Genomic DNA, 24,624 nt, shown 5'->3' with positions numbered 1-24,624 from the left:
AAAAACATTGCTAATAACAGTATAGATACCTACTATTTGAAAACTATTGGAGATTATTTTTATCTGAAATTATTTGGACTCAATAAAAAAATGAGGATATGTAAGCAAATTATTGTAGTTTCTTACAGTTTCATTTTTACAATACCTAATATATTGGTATAATATTTTCAATTTTCGTGTTTAAGATTTTCGAATTAAATATAATGTTAACTATAATGACTCTATGTTGTAATATTATGTATTTATGTTATATGAATTAAAGTACGCATCACAAATCTTAGCACTTGGCTGTATAATTCTTACATTTATACTTCTATACTTAACCTAACCTTCTGGTGATCGTCTATACGTAGAGCTTCCAAAACATGTGACTAAGAATTCGAGATAAATTTAAATGTAGTATTATAAATTATTTAAACATCTTTACAATAACAAGCAACAATAAAACGTTAAACAGCTGACGATATGGAAAAGAGAACCATATGTTAGTTATAAAATACTCATATGATAACACAGCTGGTGCCTGATGGTGTTGCTATACTCTCATTTTAACTGGCACCTTTATATTTCCGAAAAATTTCAACTGGTGTGCCACAGTCGAATACCTTGATTATTGACACATATTTTATGGTTTATACTACAGTAATATTATATTAATTATTAATTAAAAGTTTCATTTTACATTAAAAGTAGCAAAAATTATACATACCTACAAATGTTTATTGAACAAATGAAACTGTAAGAAATAACAATAATTTGCTTAGTATTCCAAATTCTTCGTTCAACCCAAATTGTTTGTAACATAAAATTATGTTTCAAAACCATAAAAAATCATTATATTTTATATGTTATAAATAAATTACAATAATATAATAAATAATAATAATATAATCGTCACGGTTTTTATCTTAACAAAATAACTATAGATTATTAATTAGATATTTCAAGCATTTTAATGATATTGATTATTTTATCTATAACATTTCTAATAATATTGTGAAATACTGAAATGTATTGTTTTGCTTGAGTAGTAATATATATTATATATATTCAATTATTGAAATGTTGAAGTTACGACTTTAAATTTTTAACGCAAGTCTATTAAAATCATGCTTATTATATATCACGGCTATAGATAGTATGGTTGCCCATTATGATTCGCATACTTGAAAAGTGTCTACCGAAATGAATCTCTATAATCAGTATTAAAGTTAAATTAAACAGCTGGAGACTTAAGCACTACCGCTTATATGTCATAGTGGCTATCACGGAACTACATTTTACTTTTTAAAGGTAATTGCATTTAGAATCACTACAACAAATAAGCGCTAGAGCGTAAGTTTCCAGCTGTTTAATACTGATAATGGAGATTCATTTCGGTAGACACTTTTCTAGATTCGTTGGGCAACCATACTATCTTTAATCGTGTTATATATGAAAAAACTTAACCTTATCAAACGTAATTAAATAAATATTGATTCTTATATTAACACTAGATACTAGTTATATATAGATTCTAGAAAACATAGTTTTAATTTTAATCCAATATAGTTGTTTGAATTTTCAGATGTTTTCATTACTGAACGCATTACAAATTATATTGCCTCCGAGTATTTCACAACTAACCTATCCTATGGATGAGAGCCCAACAATCAATATAACTGTAAGTCCTATAACTACTGATTTTTCCTTAAAAATATGAGTTTTAATCACGTTTTAAACAATTATTTATTTACACGATTAGGTAGTTTTTTTTTATTGTATTTCTTGTCAAAATGACAATCCGTGCGAGTATTCCAAAATCAATTTAGATTTAAATGGAAAAAAAACTCATGAAACATTATACATTCTATATAATGCAAGTGCGCAACTATTTTTTTCAACGATTGTGTACGAGAGTTGTTTGTTTAACATAAAAAAAAGCTAAACAGAAAACATTTTTCATTTATATTTTAACACCTATGACACCATAATATTGAACGTACTCGTTGTATTATAAAATACGTATTATTGATTGAATTCCTTTTTTTCATATTATATAATATAACTAAAAACTAGTATTTTAATTAATTTTACACTTCATGACGCTTTCCGATTGATAACACTGTTATTCGAAACGCGTTTTTCTTATGGAAATGTATCGAGGAAGCAGAATATTCTAGATTTTTATAAGTTACGAAAAGTGTATGTGTTTGTAGTTTTAAAAACTTAAAACACAAATGTAAAATTGTGTTGAAAACAACTTAAAATATCTTCAGGCGATGCGTGATAGATAACAGAATACTTTTAACATAATTTTATAAATAGTAAGGGGCAATTAATTTAAATGGACAAATTAGGTTCAAATAGCTTGATTTAGTTAAATTAAAACTATTAAGATTTACAAGAAAATATCAACAGTAGGTGATAAAACTGTTAATAATAATTATATTATAACATCAAGTTAATATAATAATTCCTATTAAAGTCATTTCGTTTAAACCTTTGGGCAGAGTAAAACGGTATTAAATAGCAATACTGAAAACAAGCGAGTGCTAATCAAGCTTTTTTTGTTCTTCTGTTAACACCACATTAAGTAAGGAAAAATAAATTCAGAAAACGGATACATAATCCTTGTGATAACCATAGCAATCGTTGATTAAACAGACTGGAAATTGCATTTCACTCTTTTATTCTTAGAGAATTCGTTTATATTCACTCGAACGAGTCTTACACGCCAATACTTCGTGACTTGTCATGCGCATGAAACGCCTTCGGATGTAAAACAAAAATAAAAACAAATAATATATATTTGAAAAGTTATTTTTTTGCCTTTAATTTTATTCATTTACTAATGCACAATATACGTTTTTGAATAAACGACGATGTAGAAATCGTATACAGTCTCCACCTAATATCATAATTATTAACATATTATATTGCTTATCATGCGGACGACTATTGCTGCATCAACGTACAACTGCAGACCACTTAAATATTATTTACTTTTTAATGTATTTTATAAAAATATGAGATATATAGGTAAGTTCACTGAGAAATGTAACAACTAAATTAGAAGACACTAATAAAACACACAAAACGTGACGGTTTGACAGAGGTATATACGTATGTTGTGTGTGCTCGTGTCAATTGACACTACTTCAAAATAACGAACTCGTTGCTCGGTACGACGGTACCTAATGGGTTTTAAATTATAAGAAGATCATGTGACCAATTTTATTTCAAGCCGACGAGGATGATTGCCAGGAATTCATTATCATGAGCAAGGATTAAGATTAATGAAAATTGTGAGTGATTTTCGTGGATGTTTTTATAATAATATGCTGTAATATAATAATATACGTACTACCTATAGGTAATTTCTGGATTTTGAGGTCATGACATAGTGCGCGCGATTGCTATCATCAGCCATGGATTATTCGTGAATAAGCGAAAACTTATTGATTGGAAGGACTGTGGCTTGATTTTGCTGAACCCCGAATTATATAACCCAGGTTAATGCCGGTCGAATTATTCGTTGGAGGAGCTGTTGTCTCGTTTATAATATAAGGTTTAAGTGCTTTCTTATTAGTTTTGATGCGATTCGTGGTACAGGTAAAGATAGATAACCTACTGATGATATCATATAATATTATTATCATTACTCTAATGAGGTTCGGAACATAATAATATTATATTATTATAAATATTGTGATGGTCGGGTTGTACTAGTTGGGACAGTTTTCGAGCGTAATGATAATTCGGTCACGCCACGCTAAACACTTTTTTCTTCATAATTTATGAACGTGTAAAATTGCAACTCGTTTAGTCATTTATCGACTCGAGCATGCGTGCGATTGACAATATCAATTCGTTATAATAATATCTGTCGGTCGTTGTCGGGCATAGCACCATCATACGACGTGTCCCCACAACGAATTCAACTTGGTCGTTTATACTAACTTACGTATTGTATAGGTTTAGCCACGTACCTAGGTAGGTAACGAGGTTTTGAACGGTTTTTTTTTGTCGTAAAAAGGTTGAAATCCTAATTGCACGCGCACAACACGTCGTTTATACTGTTTACACACAATAATCAATTAAAAACATTGAAAACCGATAATGAGTTTTGTTCGCACGTCTAAAATACATAGGTAATAATATAGCAGAATAGGTACATAATATAGACGAACAAATTCCAGATGCGCTGCAGTCATTTGGACTTGGAACGACAGCAATTAAATTGCAAACCAATAGCAGCAACGACTTAAGTTTATCGCCACGGATAAGATGCATAATGCTGCGTATATAATAATACAACGAAATTTATCGACGAAAGTCTCTGGCCTCCAAACACAACGCGCATAATATTATTGTTATAATAATTGTTATAGCCGAGAAGTTTAATAGCGTTTTACATCTTCCCGTGAATAACGCGTGTGTCATTATTTTTAGTGAGACCCGAGGAACGAATGCGCTGCAAGTTAAATAACTCCGCTTTGGAGGAAACTACATAGTAATATTATTATTGTAATATAAAATCGAACGGAACTTTAGCAATCGAGCGCAATACGTTTTCCGTTGAGTGCCTTAAAGGAACAGAGTAGGGTTGAATTTATATTTTATTGTGAAACAATAGATAGACACTAGATTTTAGAATCTTTGTTTTCAGGTGGTGGTTTGTATCTACCTACTCGCGGATTGTTATTTATTTATGCATTTATATTATATTATTACGAATTACGATATTGTATTGGGTTTAATAAATAATGTATTTGAAAAATAAATATTTCGGCACCATGCAGCTGATTCATACTCGTTAGTCCGTTATTGTATAACTGCTAATAAATTACAATGTAAAAATCCTTATGCATTTGACAATATAGACGTATAATATAATACTACATATTATTATTTACTATATTATATTATGTTTATAAATAGCAATAATATTTTAAATTACTTTTTTTGTTAACGATTAACACCGAATTTCTTGTAAAAATTCAAAAATTCAAATAAGAGATGATTAATTTTAGCTGGTGGTCACAAAATTCAAAAAAAAAATTCAGTTATTTTATGTACTATTAGTTCAGACCCAGGCCGGATTAAGGTAAATTGGGCTCCAGGACACCATACACTTAGTGAGCCCCTTTTAAACTTTAACTTCAAAATAATTGTATCATTACATATTAACGGCTTTATATTATTGTATAATTTTTAACTATACAAAAATGAAAAAATATACAGGTTACGTCTTATCTTCGCGGGTTTTTTTTAACAATTATTATGGATTGATGATATGGAATTTCGTTAAAGCAAAAAAAAGACACGAGTTTAATTTAATCTATTCTGTGGTTGTACCAATAATAAAATCGATTTTATTTTTTCAAATGGTAACCACTATATTTTTTCATGGATTCGGTAAAGCTTTTTTTTCTGAACATTTTGACAGGCAAATGATCAATTTTGGTTCGCCAGGTTATTAATTATGGACCTCTGAAGATTAGTATAATATGAATTAATACTCTTAAGTCTTAACAGAAATACCTAATTTATAAGAGCTAAATAATTTTTTATATTATATATTTAATACTCTTAAGTCTTAACAGAAATACCTAATTTATAAGAGCTAAATATTTTTTTATATTATATTTTATAACTAACTTTTAATATACTTAAATAGTTAAATTCAAAAAAGCAAACAAAATTCTTGGCAAACATAGTTCATTATTTATAGTAATTTTTCGTAATATAAAATTAAGAACAATTTTATTTTATAATTATTAATAATAATTTACCTACCTACTCAAATATTTTTTTTTTTTGAAAACTGTATTGGCCGTGTTAAAAAAATATATTTTTGGGATAAAGATGAGCCCCTAAAATCAATGATCTCCGGGACCATGCTCCCCTTGCACCCCTTTAATCTGGGCTTGGTTCAGACTTTAAATAAATAAATTTTAAAAAGTATTCAAAATACCGTATTGAATACTTTAAAAAAAAGCATTGAAAAAGATTCGGAATACTACCCCAAAGTCTGAGTATTATATCTTATACGTCGTACTCGTTATGTACACCGCAATTTTTGATATTTTGTTCTAAGGTTCCATCGATTATTTATAATTATTAATTATCATCTATTATTCACGAGAACGTTACGAAAACTGAATTTTTCAAAAAAATCGGAAATCCGTCCCTTATTGCGTTTACGTTCAAAAGATATATTAATTCACCGCAAAACGTTAATTCACCGGTTGTTCATGATTACGTACAATAAATTATAATATAATATGTATAGGTTATTATATTACACCCAGTTCGTTTGACCGAAAACGCATGCGATTCATCGTAATAATAATTATCGTCGTCGACGCTTTATTCATTACCACGCGAACACGCCGGGCTTAAATTATCATAAACAGAGGAGCAGACTATATTATAATATTATGTAATACTATATCGGCATACAATACATCTAATAATAAACTATTCATAAACAGCCATAACGCAGCTATTCACGTTTCAAACTGTGTCATCCGCGAAAGAGTCGCTACACCGTCGCTTGGTTAAAATAATGGCGTACCCTTTTTGAATAGATATCCATACGATAATCGTTCGATGTTCGTACAATAATAATAATGATAATATCATCGCAATGTAATAATATTATGTGATATATTATTACACGGTGATATTATTATAGCGATCGTACAGTTATTATCATTTCCCTGTATTGGATTGAATTGAACTCCGCGCAAACTATACACTTTAATATTAAATACATAATATAATATTGCAATATGCAGTTCACGGAAATATCCATGTATCTATAGACGATGAATTGACGAAAAGGTCTTTTTTATTATAATTATCTTTAATTATATAGCATGACGAATGTTTTTTTTGTGCGTTCTAAGTGATTTTTTTATATGGTTTTAAAAATAATAACATATAATAAAAACGTATTTTATTCATACAGTATTGCATTATTGACATACAAAAAACAAATTTAATATAATATAATATTACAAGTATAACGAATAATATTTTCAACTATGCTTGAACTATTAAACCATTAATAAAATATGATCTCAAAAAAGCCATCTTTTAAATTATACGATATTATTCATAAGTAATTGTATTCTTTTTTGGTTGCTGGAGTAATTATTACTAATACGACAGCGAGTATTATAGAGAATAGACAACAAAAATGTTAGGTACCTATAGGTATTTACTGTGGTATAAAGATTCACGTACCTAGGTATCTGCCATTATTTTAAAGTGTTCTTTACTCTTTAAATTTATTCATCTGGTACAAATCTAACTCAACATTTTATAATTATAAATCGATAGCGTTCTAAGCATTAAGAAAACAATTTAAGCAGTAATATAAAAATAAAAATAAATTCTAAATTAATAATAATTTAAAATTCCATTGCGTAAAATGTTTAAAATAATTTTGAAAAGGATGTAAACAGAAACAGGGCGTTGTTTAAGCTTCGAGATGTGTTATTAGCTATTACATATTTTGAAAAGTACCTTATAATATCATTGTTATTATTATTATTATTATTATTCTATACGCACTAAACTAGTATTCATTGAATAGGACAGAAGTGGTAAATTTGTTACTTAATATAATATGTCTTATAATAATATTTAATAAACGTTCTATACATTTATGTTATTTATTAATTATTATGTCAATTTGTATTATTTGCTTATAGTTATAACTTATATGTATGGCTACATACTAAGCCCGACTAAGGTAATACGAGTCTTCAGACTATTTAGTATATAATTTCAAATACAGTTCGTAAAATTAGTTTACCGATCACTGTTATTAATGTAATGATGACAATTCGCCCCAAGCTAACAATAAGGTCCACATTAAACTTGTATACAGCTGTTACACTTATTCATAACACACAAACACATATATAATATTACGTATTATAATAATAATAATTATGTATATTAGAATCAAAATCCTATATCTTCAAAAATGTATTTTTTTTTTTTTTAGTGAGTTGTAATTATTAAGACTTGCAGTCAGCATAATTGTTTTTACCTAATTTGTTCACCTTAAAAATTACATGCGCCTGTTTTCTAAATCCTCGTTTTTACTCCTTCCTGCTTATCTATACAAATACTATATTATGGTCTATTTGTCAAAATTAAAAACAATGATATTTGTAAATTTAATCCAATTTAAATAGTTATAATTTAAACATAAAGATGTAACAATGTCTTGTGTTTTTGGGGAAGCAAAAGAATGTTTAATTTTTCTGAATTATTTTTGTGCACTATTTTAGTATTTAAGTATAAATCTGGAATGAAATAATTGAATTTACTGTCAAAAAAGAAAAATCATGTTTTTAACGCAAATATAGTGATACATTGATTCGATAATGAAAATCTTAAATATTGATCAATCAATGCATACTTTTGAGTTGATAAGTCTACTATAGCGAACGCCTTTAGCCAATTCCCAAGTAAAAGATTTAATCGAAATAGAATGCTTAAGCTTAATGATTTTTCAAACATATTGTAGTAGGACTGAATATTTTTTAATATGTAATAATATGTAAAAAATAAATGTTTAAAGGTAGGTAAATAAAAAAAAAATTCCGTGCATAATGCTTTCATTAAACATTTTTTTTTATTAAAACGTTTTCACAGAAAATGCAAAGTTTAATAATTTTATTAATAATGCGAATACGAATTTAAAATATGTTACTTTTTTTTTTAAATATAGAAAATCTAAAACTGCGAATTTCAGAGTGCTTTGGGTTGATCTTAAATTACTTTTCCATCTCCTTTTATAGTCTATAATATTTTACCACTGACAATTACAAATCCAGCCTTTATATCAGTAAAACCATTGATTATAAAATATTTTTTTTTTATTTTACGCGTCTTTTTTTGAAAGCAATATTACCGTCAACCAACGAAGAGTTAAAATGAATAAAAATACGATTAAAACAGTCGGGGCACGGTTGGTTTGTCGATTAATAAACAGCAGTGGAGCGGCAGCCGTGTTGAAGTACGCCTGTGAATTAATATTTATAATTACTATAAATAGCCATTAAAACAATCGGTGTAATTTAGGTCACAATAAACAATATAATATTTATGTATGTATAATGTATATATATATATATGTCTTAAGAAAAATATTTTCCATCATAACTTCCAATTACAAATATGTATATAATAATACAATTATATGCAGTTATTTAATTTTTTTTTTAAATTGTTTAATGAACATATTATACGCTTATATTAATAGAGTACATAAACATAAATTATATCCGTTCGCATAAGGTATTAAAGTGAACATTATATTTATACAAACGTAATTAGATAGACGATAGTTAGATTGTAAAGACAAGGTATAAGCCTAAAACATAATGTTATAAGACAAATTAAATCGTAGAAAACTGTTGATTCCTTCAATTGGATTGATTACGTGATTGCGTTTTTTCATCAAAGTTATACCAAGAAAAAACGACAAACTTGGTATAACTTTCATACTTTAGAGTTAATTCATACATTTACGTACAAACAGCACGGGGTCCGCGATCTACCGCGGGTAGATTGCTTACCTGATAAAGTACTACTGCGATTTTGTATTATTATTTTTTGTCAATATATATGAATATTTGTGTGTAGATTAGACCTCTGGGAAGAAGATAGGCTAATTTAAAAAGGATTAAATTTGGTTTTTTTTAATCATCGGATTTTAGTACGGTTAGGTTAGGTAAGGATTTTGTATTAATTGATTATATTAATCCACCATAGGTAGAATTAAGTAAAAACGACAAACTTGGTATACCTAACTTTGATACTTTAGAGCTAAATCATACACTTACGTACAAACAGTCCGCGATCTACCGCAGATATAGATTGCCTACCTGATAATATACTGCTGCAAATCACTATTTTTATTTCGGGCAACAGGAAATTTAAGATAAATATAGAACATCATACACTGAATATTAAATAACTCATTGAACAAAGTTTGAGTCATATAATAGTTTATATATTTAACAGGTAACGAAGTGCACGGGATCAGCTAGTAAAATGTATAACATTAGAGTTATACGATATGGAATCAATTTTAAATGAAAAATATTTTTTCAAATTTAACAAAAAAATTTACTTTAGTTTCGTTATTACATAGCATGAAAAAAATACATCAAACTTTAAAGTTGTGGAAAAAAAATGTTTGTATTTTTTTACAATGTCACATAACTTCATACCCATGTATCGTGAGAACTTGAAACTTATCGAAGTTATGTATATTATTATTTTCCACGCATAATAAATTTCTATCAGGTATTTATACTTCTAAGCTATTTACCTACACCATTTTACTTTACTTTATTTACTTATAGTTAATAACAATAATACCTTATATATAATATTAGGTAATAATGTTATAATAGAACATACCCATGCGATGTTTATGCCATAAGTTCAACCTACTGTATTTCGAATACAAAAATAAATTATAAAACGTCATTAGGTAGGACTATGTGACTCCACTCAGGATCGTATTTCGTAATAGTTTTATAATTTAATTCAAATTTAACATATCCATTACTATAGTCTATTATAGGTACTATATAGTAGGGTAATTTTCCAGATTTTAATTACGCCCGTTGCACAGTTTTAAAATCACAAAAACTTATGTGCCACTAGTTTTCTTTCAATTCCGTGGCAATGATAAAAAAAAAATAAGTTAAATTATATTTTTGAAAGATTATGTTATAAATATACGCCAGTTACATGGCAATAATTAAAAGTTTTAAAATTTAAAAAAAAATAATTGCCTTTAATTATAAAATATGCATCAATACGATAAAAAAAAAAATTGTTATACATTTTAGACGCCGATATTTAGTTATGCATATTTATAGGTTATAACCATAGGTGGTAAGGTCATAAAACTTTTAATTATATTTGTTGGTTAGTTACATTATGTAACTCACATACTTAATATACCTAATAGTTCATTTAGTCTGCCAATACTATTTTAGTCAATCCTTAGCTAATATTCTTTTTTTTGAAAATTATTTACTAATTATATATATTTAATTAAAGTGTAGAATTTTTAACAATTTACCTTGTTTTTTACCTGTGTTCATCTAAAATGCCACTATTCCTTTAGTTTAAATATTATGATTTTATATTTAAAAAATTCTTACGATTGAAGTTATTCAGATGTATCCCTTTAAATATTGAAATTGTTACTTATAAATAGGTAATGAATTCAAGGAATAGTATACAAAATATGTTTTAATAAGAATGAATTAAATAAAATGTTTTGTTAAGCATCATTACTACCTATATAGCAAGGTAAAAATGGTTTCATTTTACATGAAATATTGAAATGAAAAAACATCAAAATGTATTATTTTTTTTTACTGATAGTACTAAAAAACTACTACCTAATATAACCCTTAAAAGTGAAATAATATTCATCCAACTTACAATAAGTGGTTTCTTTTATAATATTTTAAAGTACAGGAACAGTATAAGCAAAACAATTGAATCAGTTATTTTCGTTTCTTAACTATTTGTCATTAAATGTATAAGAAATGCAAAAATACAGGAATTTTGATAAAAAATTATGGGAAACGCAAATTTAAGAATCAAAAGATATTTTGATACATTTTTAAAGAAATTAACAAATATCACTATAATACCATATCAGTATTCAATAACATTTTTTACTTTTAATTATTAAGTAATCACCATGTACCTATTTCATCTATTTTATTATTTTTACCTTCATTAAGTTAAAAGTAGCTGATTGAAACCGTGCGCCTATCGTTTTACTTTTATCATCATCAAAGTCTGATGATAATATGACCTAGTGATATTAACTAAAAACAACTAATTTGTTCATATTATTGAATATTTTGAAAGTTTGTTTAATTCAAATTGTATTGGACAAATATTGAATGTACCTATGCCAAACAGTTCAATTACTAACAAATAAAAATGTTTTGATACAAACACGTGACCGATCATTAATTTTATCTGTACAGCTGCAGCTAGAGTTAAGTATATTTATCTGCCTACAACAATACATTATTACACAACGAATCATATATTATTACATTTTTTTTATATCACAATTTATTGTTCTAACAAATTGAGATTCCTACAATAGACAAATCCTTCATTATGTGAATCGTGTATTTCTTGCATACACATCATCACGTTCACTTATTGTTTGATATTTGTATGTAGGTACATGTATGTAATAAACATTTTAAATTAAAAGAAAAACTTTTTTAACAATGAAATATATTAAAATAATACACTTAGTATTGCACTTAGTATAACGTTCTTTTAGGGTTAAGGTTTCAACTACTAAGGTCATTAGCCTGTGGTACTGTAGGGGAGGGTACTATAGATTTGTTTACACGTGTGTGTTAGTTTTGACAGAATTTTTGATTTGGGCACCCGTAAGTATCTGCCATGCCCGGGTAGGGGATGGCGGCACTTATTCTCCGAACACCGTGACTTGCCCGGAGAAAAATGCCACCCGAAGCCGAGGATCGAACCATCGACATCGCGCGTAGCAACCGACGTCTTAGATCACTCGGCCACTCCGTCCCCCATAACGTTCTTATTATTATATATTTAATTAAAATGTTATTAAGTCACCATACAATAAACATTAGGTAATTCATTTTTGAATAGGTATAAATATCTTTTGGATTTTAGTTAAAGAAGATAAAATTGTTTAGGTATAGTATTAAATTCTATTTATTTGTATCCACCCCTTTAAATATTATTCAGTCATAATATATCAATTTTTTAGATTTATTTCTGTAAATAAAATATCTTTTATGCATAAACTGTAATTATTATTCAATTTTAAAAATAAGAAAATAAAAAATACAAAATAATGTAGGCAAATATAAATGTCTTGTGAACATTTTATACATGTCTTGTTGAAATTTTAAATTATTATGAAACATGTAGGTATATAGTATATACATAATACTTATAAAATAAACAGAAGCTGGTTGACGACTCTGGAAATTTAAGAAACTGGTTAATTTGACTCTGCATGTGGTATAATATTATTACACTGACCCGCACACTACGTGTCACAAAACATTTTAAAATTATAATGTGCATATTATAGAGAACAAGCAAACCATATTGATCTATAATATGACCAATACTACCTAACTACTGGATAATACTACCTTCTGTATTAGAATAATATGAATTTATTAGTGTCATTTTTAGTAAGTACCTATTAGTTATTACTTTATCAAAAGTTGTCTATACACATCAGTCATCAATCAAACTTTCATCACTATATGTATAAGGATTCTATTAATATGTTAATTTCATAATTGTCTTCTAGAATATTATGTCGTGAATAATCATCGCTATTATAGAATTAGCTTCGTCTAACTTATGTACAGTAAATATTATCAAGTTCTAATATGTTTTATACACAAGTGAGAAAAACCACTATAAGAAATAATATTAGATAATATGCTAGATCAACTCTCTTGGTTTCATTTTATATCAATATTTATACATAAATATATATATATTTTTATATTAACTTTAAACAAATTCAGCAGCAGATATACCATTAGTTACATTATATTAAAAATTTATTTGAGTAAGGCTAGATAGGTATTAGTTCGAGTATAAAAATAAAAAGAAAAGAAACAATGAAAAATAATGCTAATTTAAACACATAACATGTAAATGTACACAAGATTGTGTAGATTATATCAGTCATAGTCATAAAAAATTAATTTAAGAAAAATGCAGAGTGAATAATTTAAATCAAATTTTATATTTTTCAATATATTTGATTTCTGAACATTTAAATTTTTTACGATAACGCAATAAAATTGACATAAAAAAGATTCAGATTGTTATCGTCATACGTTTTCGAATTTTTAAATGGATTTTCAACTTTTAAATTTTGAGCTCATGCATGTTCCTGAAACGCGTTATACAATAAAGAATTTAACCTTTCATTTATATTACAAGAGTAGGTTCGAATATTTTATTTAGCAATATCCCTAATTTAAATACAAATGGTCATTTTTCTAATTATTTAAATTTATATTGAATAATTTTTATTTTCCGAAAGTTATTCCAAAATTACTTTATTACTATTAAATAACACTCAAAAATGTTATGATTTTTGACTAAATATAAATTCAAATTTATTATAATTGTACCTATCTCTATTTAATAATCTGATATTTAATTGAATTAATTAAGTGAGGTTAGCAGAATGTGTTTATTTTTAATTTAATAAATCTTTCATTTATGTTTCGGATTAAAAATTTTAAAGTTCAATAAAACGTAAGTTAAAAAATAAAACGGTATATTGGAAATAGAACGTCAAATAGATACCATTAAAAAATAGTAATTGTTTTTCAAAATAAATAACTACGAAAAAAATTATGCCTAGTTTTTCAGGAAATAGATTAAATTAATTGAAAATACCTAGTGATATTAAAAAAATATATTTTAGGAGTTACTTATAATACACATAGAAAGCTAAATTGAAAATCGTTGTCAAATGTAATTTTAAAAATTAAAATTGATTTTTTCTTTTAAAATATTTCATTTCAGCTGTATTACGATCGGGTATGACATTCGACGATGTTTTGGTATCAAAACCATACCTACAAGGGACTAACAAGAAAAAAATAATTTTTTTCAGCTGTATCAATTTACTATTTTGGTTCTATACGCTGCGACATTTTGGATATTTGATCATGCTCCATACTGTATTGATAATATTATAGTGACGACGGAGGCGGTGCGGTCTGTTGGTTCTGGTTAAATTATTATTTAGAATCGATATATTTTCCCTATAAATATACACCTCAAAACCAAATTTAACGACCGTAAAATCCTTCGTTCTAATGATGTACTAACACCGGAATAACGCCAAACACGAGAGACTGACGTTAGCAGCGGAAAAGTAATTTTGAAATTGATTGAAGAAATCTTATATTTTTGATCACATCAATTTCAAGTATAATAATAATATAACCCACGCGATGCGCTCTTTCGTGTATTATATATATTATTATATAACACAGGGACAAAAATAAATAGTTACAGTAGGTACATAGTATTATATTTTAAAATATAACGTTATTATAGAATGTATGAATACATGTCGGGTTCGAATAAAAATTGTTTTTTTGTACCTATGTGCTTAATCTACTAAATAATATTTTTTTTTAGCTGAGTCTATTTTTACTAATAATTAAAAATTAAATATGAGTATATAATATACAAATTCATACAGAATATGTTACTCGTCTTAATATACATTATATTATGTTATTTAATTCAAGGAATATGAATACCCGAGTAAATAACGATGGATTTTTATAATTATATATAGGTACGTATTTTGCCTTGGTAATTGCAGGATTCATTTTTACGTTGTTTAAAACGTACCTATAATATTTTTTTTATTAAAAAATAGTAGTTTTTTGTTTTTAAAATTAACAAATGGCATCTGTCTTTATTTGATTTATATTTGTATATGCTAGGTATGTATAGGTGGTTCCATTTTATAAGTTGTTTATTCTAAATCGTCGTTCACGATGAAAACCATCGTCGATCAATATAGTAGTAACTATTTGAAAGGCGTTAATTATTATGAACTCAACCGATCGCGAAACGCGTACAAATGATAAAAAAAAACAACATTTAATTCGAATGAAAAACTTAACATAAACAATACAGCACAACGTTATTGATTAGCTATATAGAGTGTACAATATGGAAAATATACATATACAGTAATAATTTGAATACTTTGTGAAATACGCGAACAAAACCTTCTCCAACGATTCGCGCGCAAGGGTATGATTCTTTGCGGCCGTGTCATTGTCGAGTGCGTAGACGTACATATACGTAATACGTAATTTGTATACAATATAATATTATAATTAATTATATTTATCTACACTCGATACCTATAATTTGGTATCCAAATAAAACATGCACCGCAGCGATTGACAAAAATACGACCATTCGCTAAATTAACGATCGCCGAAAAGTTTACCCGGCAGATGAAACGCGTAGACGCGTTGCATTTATTATTATACGTAGAACGGTACCCACCTCGCACAAGTGTGCATTTTTTTGTAGTGTGTAAAAGAGACTTCACACGAAAAAAAAACCCGTCCGGTAACGATATAATAATAATAATACGTTTTCGTGTATATAATATATGTTCACTTCCACTTGAATGAGTGATAGGTAGAGCGTTCCGCGTAAGTACACCAAGTCGAGTTTCGTAAATCTACAGCACACACGTATAGGTACAAGTCATATTATTATTATACATCGTAATATACGAGCGACGACCTGCGCACTATCCGCCCGTCATAAGTCATGTATAATGCGCCACCGCGGTGTATATGTAAAATGTAAATATATATGCATTTAGGCGTAGGTACCTTATGTATGGTGTATTCGTTGTCTGCGCCAAATTCCAATTAAAATAAAATATTGGACGCGCGTTATACTCCGGCTGATCCAGAGGGAACAAATGTCTAGTAGAAAACTGAAGAAAATTAATAACAACCTCGGTGCCGTTGCCCGTTGCTATTGCGATATTATACTTACCCGTCGGCCGTCGTCACACACTCACACCATTATAGCAGATCCAGAGGTTGTTGAAGGGGTTAGATTTTCGAAAAAAATTTACACGATGTATCAGTTATGGCATTATAATATTATTATACCTATTTATGAGGGATTTGTATTGTGTGAAAATCTATTGCCGGCAAACATGTCTCTAACGTATGAAGGCAATGATATTGCCACCATAAATACATACAATTTTATTATGGAATAATTTATAAGAATAATTACGTAAAATAAAAATGCAGGTTGATCAATCCCTCTTCCCCCAACCCCTCCCCCTACAACCACTCATATCCGCCGTCGCGTCGTAATGATTTTTATAATACAATTATTATCACCTGGTGTATTAAAAAGGGGCGTCGATATTTCATCTAGTTGCAAGCAATACTGTACAGAGTCATTTCCCGCTTTTCTGTGTTAATTAAATGTGAAAACGGTAAGCGCGGGGGGTCACCCTGTATACGTTATTATAAATTATAATATTATTATAGAGCTGTAGTAGCGGCGACGGCATAGGATAACTGCAATTATAATTATCATCATTATATTATTATCCCGAGGAAATATTTTCACAGTTGTCGGCGCTTTGTCGTCGTCGGTGTATTTACATATAATACTATTGTATAATATGATGTTCGCGAATCACGCACATATACAATATGCATACAATAAACATATATACATACACACATTCATATTATAATATATGAGGTAAGTACACGGGAATATACTATATAGGTCTATATACATGTTATTATATACGGATACCTACGCGCATTGTTATAATAGGTGTACGATATAATAATATTATATTGTAGTATACTGCCGTGCGCTCTGCAGCAGTCGATGAACTATCACAGAGCGGCAATAATAATTATAACGATCCCGCCCGCCTGTGTATACCCATATTATATATTGTGTGTATCTCTACCTACTCGGCACGCTCGTAATTTATATATTCTTATTTTTATTCTTTTTTTTTTTTTTTTGAATTTTTAATTAACTCACCGTGGGATTTGTTGGATACGAACATTTTTAATAGCGCGTGTATTATTATATTATTATAATATATTACATTGTGTACCTATATAATATTATATTATATACGGGGAAAATGCACACGTTTTTCGAAACAAACGTTATACCTATAATGATTATAATAATAATTTCAAGTTCAGGTAACAACCAGATGTACCTATATAGTACGGATGTAGGTACTCGTCGCCGTCACCGTGTGTTGGACCGACCTTGAAATCTCGGGCCGGTGTAAAGTTGGTTTTTTTTCCCATTCGCGTGTGAGACGGGTAAACGAGATATTATTATTATACATACGCTGGTCATCTGCATATTATACACGATGGCGACGACCGAACTGGTTCGAATATTTCGCGCCAAATCCCCGCACATAAAATATTATACAAGTTCCCAAGGTCCACGATGGCTGTCGGCATCCCCCGAGGACAACCCGCACCGATTGTACCTGCTCGTCGCGGTGGTGACGAATGCGACCGATCGATGGGCCGAAACGGTGTCTTACAAAATAATAGTGATAGATACGAAAAAAATAAAAAAATACCTCGACTAGATTTTATTGTCATAAAATAATAGTGCCGTACCTTTTCAAGTTTTATAATATAATAATAATATTATGATGCTAAAAACAATAATGTACCAAAATGTTGCATAACTATAACGCGTTTAGAAATCGAATAAAGTCATATCGTCGTGTGTAAGTAATTTAACAGTCCTATGTCCAGTACCTAAGTACGGACTTGATAAAATAAATAAATCGAATGTATAGGTATTTGTACGGGTTTTCGAGATTACCACTGTACCAATCATGCCTACAAATACAAAATACATAATATATTACATAAGATCATATTGTCATAGCGTAAAAATATGAGTTTAACATTATAATAATATTAACAGATAATAATGCAATATCGTATTGTGTTACATATTTTATATATTATGGAAAAACGCTCACGCGCAAAGTTTACGACGACGTCCATGTCTAAATAAACGCTATAAAACACCAACACGATTAGCGTAGGCAGAGAGAGGCATATATATAGAACATATTATTATATGATATATAATAATAATTTAATATAATTATTATTTGTCATAAAATTGTCTCGTTGTATAAACCTATAAAAACGTGATTTTAACTTCAATAATAAAATCCCCATGATGTATATGTGTGACACCAATACAGCAAATGTATATTTTTTTTCTCAGAGTAATAGGTAATATAATATATAACTGCACGAAAACCAGAAAATCCGAGTTTATACTTTATGCACTGAAGGACCGAAGTATGTATAAGTACAGTACACATCATAAATATAATATATTACTTTATTAGTAAGTATTACCTATATTATATTAAATCATCAACTACGAGAAATCTTGTGAATCAAATGTATCGGTAAACTTCATACTATTATTGCGTCGATCAAAATGTTAACGTAGTTTTATCCTTAAGCATAATATAAAAACAAAATTAGGCCATAGTTGCCGGGCTCTAGACTTATAAAAAAAAAAACGTATATTAACTGTTCTAGTCAGGAATTGTTTTATCAATTCATATTTATATAAATATTACAATATTATTGATGTTTTGAAACGAAAAGCGTCCACTGCAGAATATTATTAACATTACAAAAGTATTATATTATTTTAATGTTTATTTTTCTTCTTTTCAATGTAATACTACTTCTAAATATGACTTGTCATGTCAGAAAGTTGACCGTCTACATAATTTGTTTGACAGCATACTACAATAACGCTTATAATAAGCGTCTGACGTTTTTCCTCATTTATGTCAAGACAGTCATGATCCGCTGTTGTGAATAATTCACAGTAGTATTGCGCATTAATAAAAAAATATAATATAATACTCGCCTTACCTTCATAGAGTATTTTATGAGACCTCATCGGCTTTATATCAAATAACGGACATTGATTTACGAGATAATAATTGTACTGCGCGTGTAAATAAATTGCATTGGCGATATTAAAACTCGAGAACGGTGCATATATGACTGTATTAAATTATGTGGAACAAGTCAATAAACGTCATAACAGTATTATACGAGCGGATCCAAACGTCGAACAGCCGAGGATATTATGGTTGCGCGGTGTATTTAGGTGCGTACATTGATACAATCGTTTTTTTCCACTTTATATAGACCGTATAATAATAATTACTATATAAGTATAATAATAGCCGATAATATCGATATCAACGAGTGTTGAATTCGTTACTGTATTACGAGATTATCTTGTTAACAAGGACCTAATCCCATGATTACGGTTCATGACAACTACACAACACTGATTTATTTTTTTATTCATCAAGGTTGTTTATGATTATTGTGCCTACATCGTATACCATATATTATAGGTACCTTAATTTATATTATACACATGTATCTATATATAAACGTACATGCGGCACAGAGGTGTCAAATTGTTCGACTTTTAATTTACATATGTATATAAATAACACTGGTTTTATCCGTGTTGTACGTGCGTCAGATAGATGACCGTTGTAACGTTATCAAGATTTAAATTTTTAAATATAATAAATGTATTTTTGAGAGTAATGAATATAATAACACAAAAAAATTTAAGTATTTAATATATGCGTAGGTTATGCGTAGGCATAAATATGTGCTATAATATATTGTAATATAATATAGAGAAGCACTCGTAATTTTAAGCGCAGTTGACCGACAGTCGTGAAAAAAATACGATATGAATATTTTATTTGGCGTTTTATTTTTTTTTTTGTCAAGGATTATTTTGTATACAGATTTTAGATGTATATGTCAGAGACCTACCTTACATTTTGGTATACCTACATTGAAATGTGGGTAAAGTGGAGTTGTATTATGGAATTAAAAAATATCTTTTACGCTGATATATTTCATTAAAATAAAATTCACCGACAAATTAAATTGTAACAAAAATTAACCTACAGATATTCACAAATGACAAGCTAAAGCAAAATAAAAAAAAAAATCATAAATAAATATTAATGCTTAACAATATATTATTATGTACAAAGAATATAGTTAATCATATTATATTGTGCTACGTATACCTACAATTAATTTTCAATATATCGAAGAAACTGAAGTCTGAACTAAACTCATTACGATTGTACCTATATATATTTATTATTTATTCTATTAAATGATCACAGTATTAATTACAGTTTCAAGCCGTATAAATTATTAAAATAACATAACATGTCTATTATTATAATACTTATACATACGTTGTAAACTTTTAACATCATAATCAAATTAAATCATTATTTTGGTGTTTTCATGTGTTTTGATTCAATATCATAAGTATACTCAGTTACGTTATCGTTGAAATAGCGTACCTACTTACATAAAGTGTATTATTTTGTATGTATTGACATGATGGGTATCAGTGAATCAGTAATTTGGTTTATATACTAAGTTCATATGTCATTTTTATTCGTCATGGATCTCGCGATAATAATATTATTTCAGTGTTTTGAGTTATGACCTATATTCATTATTTTATTGAATATTGTTTATTATTTTATATAGGTACCTTTTCATATATACTATACAAAATAAAAGGACAACAATTGTTTTTGTAAAGGATTATACATTATTACTTTATGCCATTAACTATATACAATTGCTTAGCTAAAAAGGTTTCTACTTTTTGTACCTGGAAATATTATAATAATATCATATTATAATGTTTATATTACGCTCCTCTTTACATAGACCCAGATGAAGTGATTGAGTCAGAGAGGTAAAAATATAAATCAAATCTGTGAGACACACATAGTCCCATTTTTTAAGTAAGATCACTTAAACATTTTCTTCTTTATCTCCCCACCCCCAAACCAACAAAAAAATCCATGAAAATTATCGCAAATTTATGGACCCTTGAATTAAATATAAAGATTTTCAATCCATACTTTATATATCAAAAATAAAAATATTACAAAATATACGTAGGTACTTATCGTACTGCATATTTACATGGTTCAAACAAAAATATTTCAAGTACAATGATACACAAACATGGTGTTAAAGTTTAAAATTTAAAATTAACTTTTACCTAGATTCCCTTGCAAAGAGTGTATACGATTAGATACCTACAATAATATACCGTTTATACGCTTCTCAGCATCTCCTGTCAGCCATCCGTATATAACTATCTAAGCAGATTTAGTCAGAACAACTTACTACTCGTATTTCAAAACGAAGCTCATATACTATATGATGTAATATTATTACAACTTAAATAAAGCATTTCAATTTTAAATCATCTCATTGTCACCGGGAATAAGAAAAATTGAGTTATGCTATGGTCTACTATAATAATTTGATCTATTAATTATACCTAACAAAACCTTATAATTTTCAATTTCAATTGTAATCTGCATACAACCATAATGTTTTGTCTGCATCATTAAGTATAATAATATATTATATTGCACGTAGTATTATATATTAAATTTTATATAATGTTTTTTTTTTGTAGTGGGCGTGTGATGTATATAAATTTTCAAGCCAATTCAGTCGGAATGATTTTGCCGGTGTTTTAAGTGGTTTAGTCTCTGCGCGCTTGTTTTATGATTCGAAACAGGTATCATATTACTTGCGACAACCGTTTTCTGTAAGCCCGATATATTATACCAGATGGAGAGGGTTTTCATCTTACTAACATAAGAATATAAATACTAATGAAATAAAATGAAACTTTTGAATAAACTTAAATATGGAATATAATTGTGTATAGTTATAGGCAATACGTTCAACTAAATAATGTGTATATTATAATATAGGTACTTATGATGTTGTTATATTATACTTATATCTTATAATATGTTTATTATATATTTATATTTGTCGTGTTAAACTTAATGCTACAGATATAGCAACAAGTTATATTATATAGTCATATAAGTGCATAACATGTTTTAACATCAAAACCTGTTTAATCATAATTAAAAATAAAACAATTTTCTTTTTCATAATTTTTTGAGAAGACTACACATTTGTAATTTGTACATAACATTGGCGTAAAGCGGCAATATTAATGGGAAATATTCTCATTTCCTTTTTCTTCTACATATATATAGTACCTTCGCAAATTCAATAATATACAAAACATATGACATTATATGATAGATACATGGATATTGCGTATATAATTCCTAATAGAAAATTTACACATTCACTGTACCTATACAATATAGCCATGTATAGAATATATATATTATTAATGAAAATATTGCTCTAAACTCAATTTAAAGAATATTTTTAGATTCATCGACACGCCTATTCTCACGCAAGCCATATTTTCTACGAGAATAATGTATTATTTTTTTTATGAAAATCAACGCGAAATGATTAGTATAGGAAACTTCGAACCTCACTTCAATAATTTCATAGCACAACGTACCTATATTGCGTGTAACTATAGCATAAGATATTATAATATTATTATTATAGTCGTATTATAGACTATAGTATTTATACATCACGGGATAGGTTACAATTACATAAAAACATGTGGAATGATCCCGTTCCACAAATATATACCTAATAATAATATTATTTTATGATTGCAAAAAACAACGCAGACAGGAGTGATGAGTGAAAACTAAAAGTTTATCTTATCTTGTGACTTGTGAGTAGGTACTAGGTAGTATCAAATATATTAAGATATGATAGCGCGAAGGAGTCAGAAAACCATTAAATAATTATACTATAGACGATATAATATAAAAATTCAATATTTGTTTTTTACTATAAAAATATGCGATTACAACCATCGTCCGTATTAATGCAATAAAATCTTTTTTTTTATCAAATATTTCCATACGATATTAGAAGTAGGTACCTATATCCTATATTATGGTACATACAAATGTAAAAAATAATTTATTTCATATTTTATATTTTTAATATAAGTTATTTACAGAATACATTATAATGGCTAATATACATAAGTACCCTTATTATCGAATTGAATCCATTAAAGTTAGGTAATAACGTGTTATAATATTAAATATTACGAATTGCTTAAACTGTTAAACCACTCGAGTATTTTCATAATTATAATCAATATCAGTATTAAAGTATATGTAAATATTGTTCAAAGATACTACATTTTCGTAATTCTTTTGGCAAACGCGTAAATAATATTATATCAAAAGAAGTATTCGGTTTTCATTGGTAATAATCGCATTTATTAAATTTCGCTTTCTTTTTAACGAATAAAACTACCCGGTCATGTGGATAATTTAAAACGAATAATGCACCATGGTATGGTGTCGTGCTATCCGACTGAAAATAATAATAACAATTACTAAAAACGCCATCATCTCATCCTATATATTATCTGGGTTGTGGCGGCCGGTGTGAGCGCACTGAACATAACTTAACCGCTGTCATCCTGCTGTCACGTGGATGCGACAACGCGACGACCGATTTTCCAATTCGGTGTAAACGCACACAACTGCTCACACGAACACGTTTTCCGTTTTAGAACCGTATTACACAAATGACACTTTTAAAATCAGTTCTGTTTATCCACCATTTATCTACCCATAAGTTATAGGAATTCCTGTATTAGATATAGGTACTTTGTCGAGAAACGAAAATTATCATAGTTATTCATTATTGCAATAACAGGAAAGAACGTTTAAAAAATAATATTCATAACCAGGGTTGGGATTTTATAGCATTTGCATATTTCTTATGAAATGCTTAAAAAATAGCAGAGTAAACTAAAAATGTGTTTCGTGATACAGAGAACTTAAATTAAAAATTTTATTTTGCTTTTTTTGCATATCTTGCGATTTTTTAGTTTTCAGTGCTTTTTTGGACTTTTTGAGATTTTTTTGCATTTTTACCTGTTTTGAATCAAAATCAGTCATATTTTATGAAA

The 24,624-nt window shown here is 28.0% G+C and overlaps 1 protein-coding gene across 3 annotated transcripts in view; it reads right to left on the bottom strand.

Moving 5' to 3' along the window:
- Nucleotides 1–24,624, bottom strand: part of LOC100158922 (ankyrin repeat and fibronectin type-III domain-containing protein 1) — a 153,934-nt gene that overhangs the window by 14,992 nt on the left and 114,318 nt on the right. The window contains exon 1 of one of the 3 annotated variants that reach the window (XM_008189153.3): nucleotides 19,578–20,275. The exons of the other annotated variants lie outside the window; for them this stretch is intronic. Coding sequence (XP_008187375.1) covers nucleotides 19,578–19,605 — 28 coding nt within the window. The 5' untranslated portion in view covers nucleotides 19,606–20,275. Of the gene's footprint in view, nucleotides 1–19,577; nucleotides 20,276–24,624 lie in introns of those variants that run through there. 3 annotated transcript variants of the gene reach the window in all.

This window comes from Acyrthosiphon pisum, chromosome A1, assembly GCF_005508785.2.
Source record: "Acyrthosiphon pisum isolate AL4f chromosome A1, pea_aphid_22Mar2018_4r6ur, whole genome shotgun sequence".
NCBI classification, from domain to species: Eukaryota; Metazoa; Arthropoda; class Insecta; order Hemiptera; family Aphididae; genus Acyrthosiphon; species Acyrthosiphon pisum.
The sequence above is the reverse complement of the archived record's forward strand: the minus strand, read 5'-3'. Positions and strand labels throughout refer to the sequence as shown.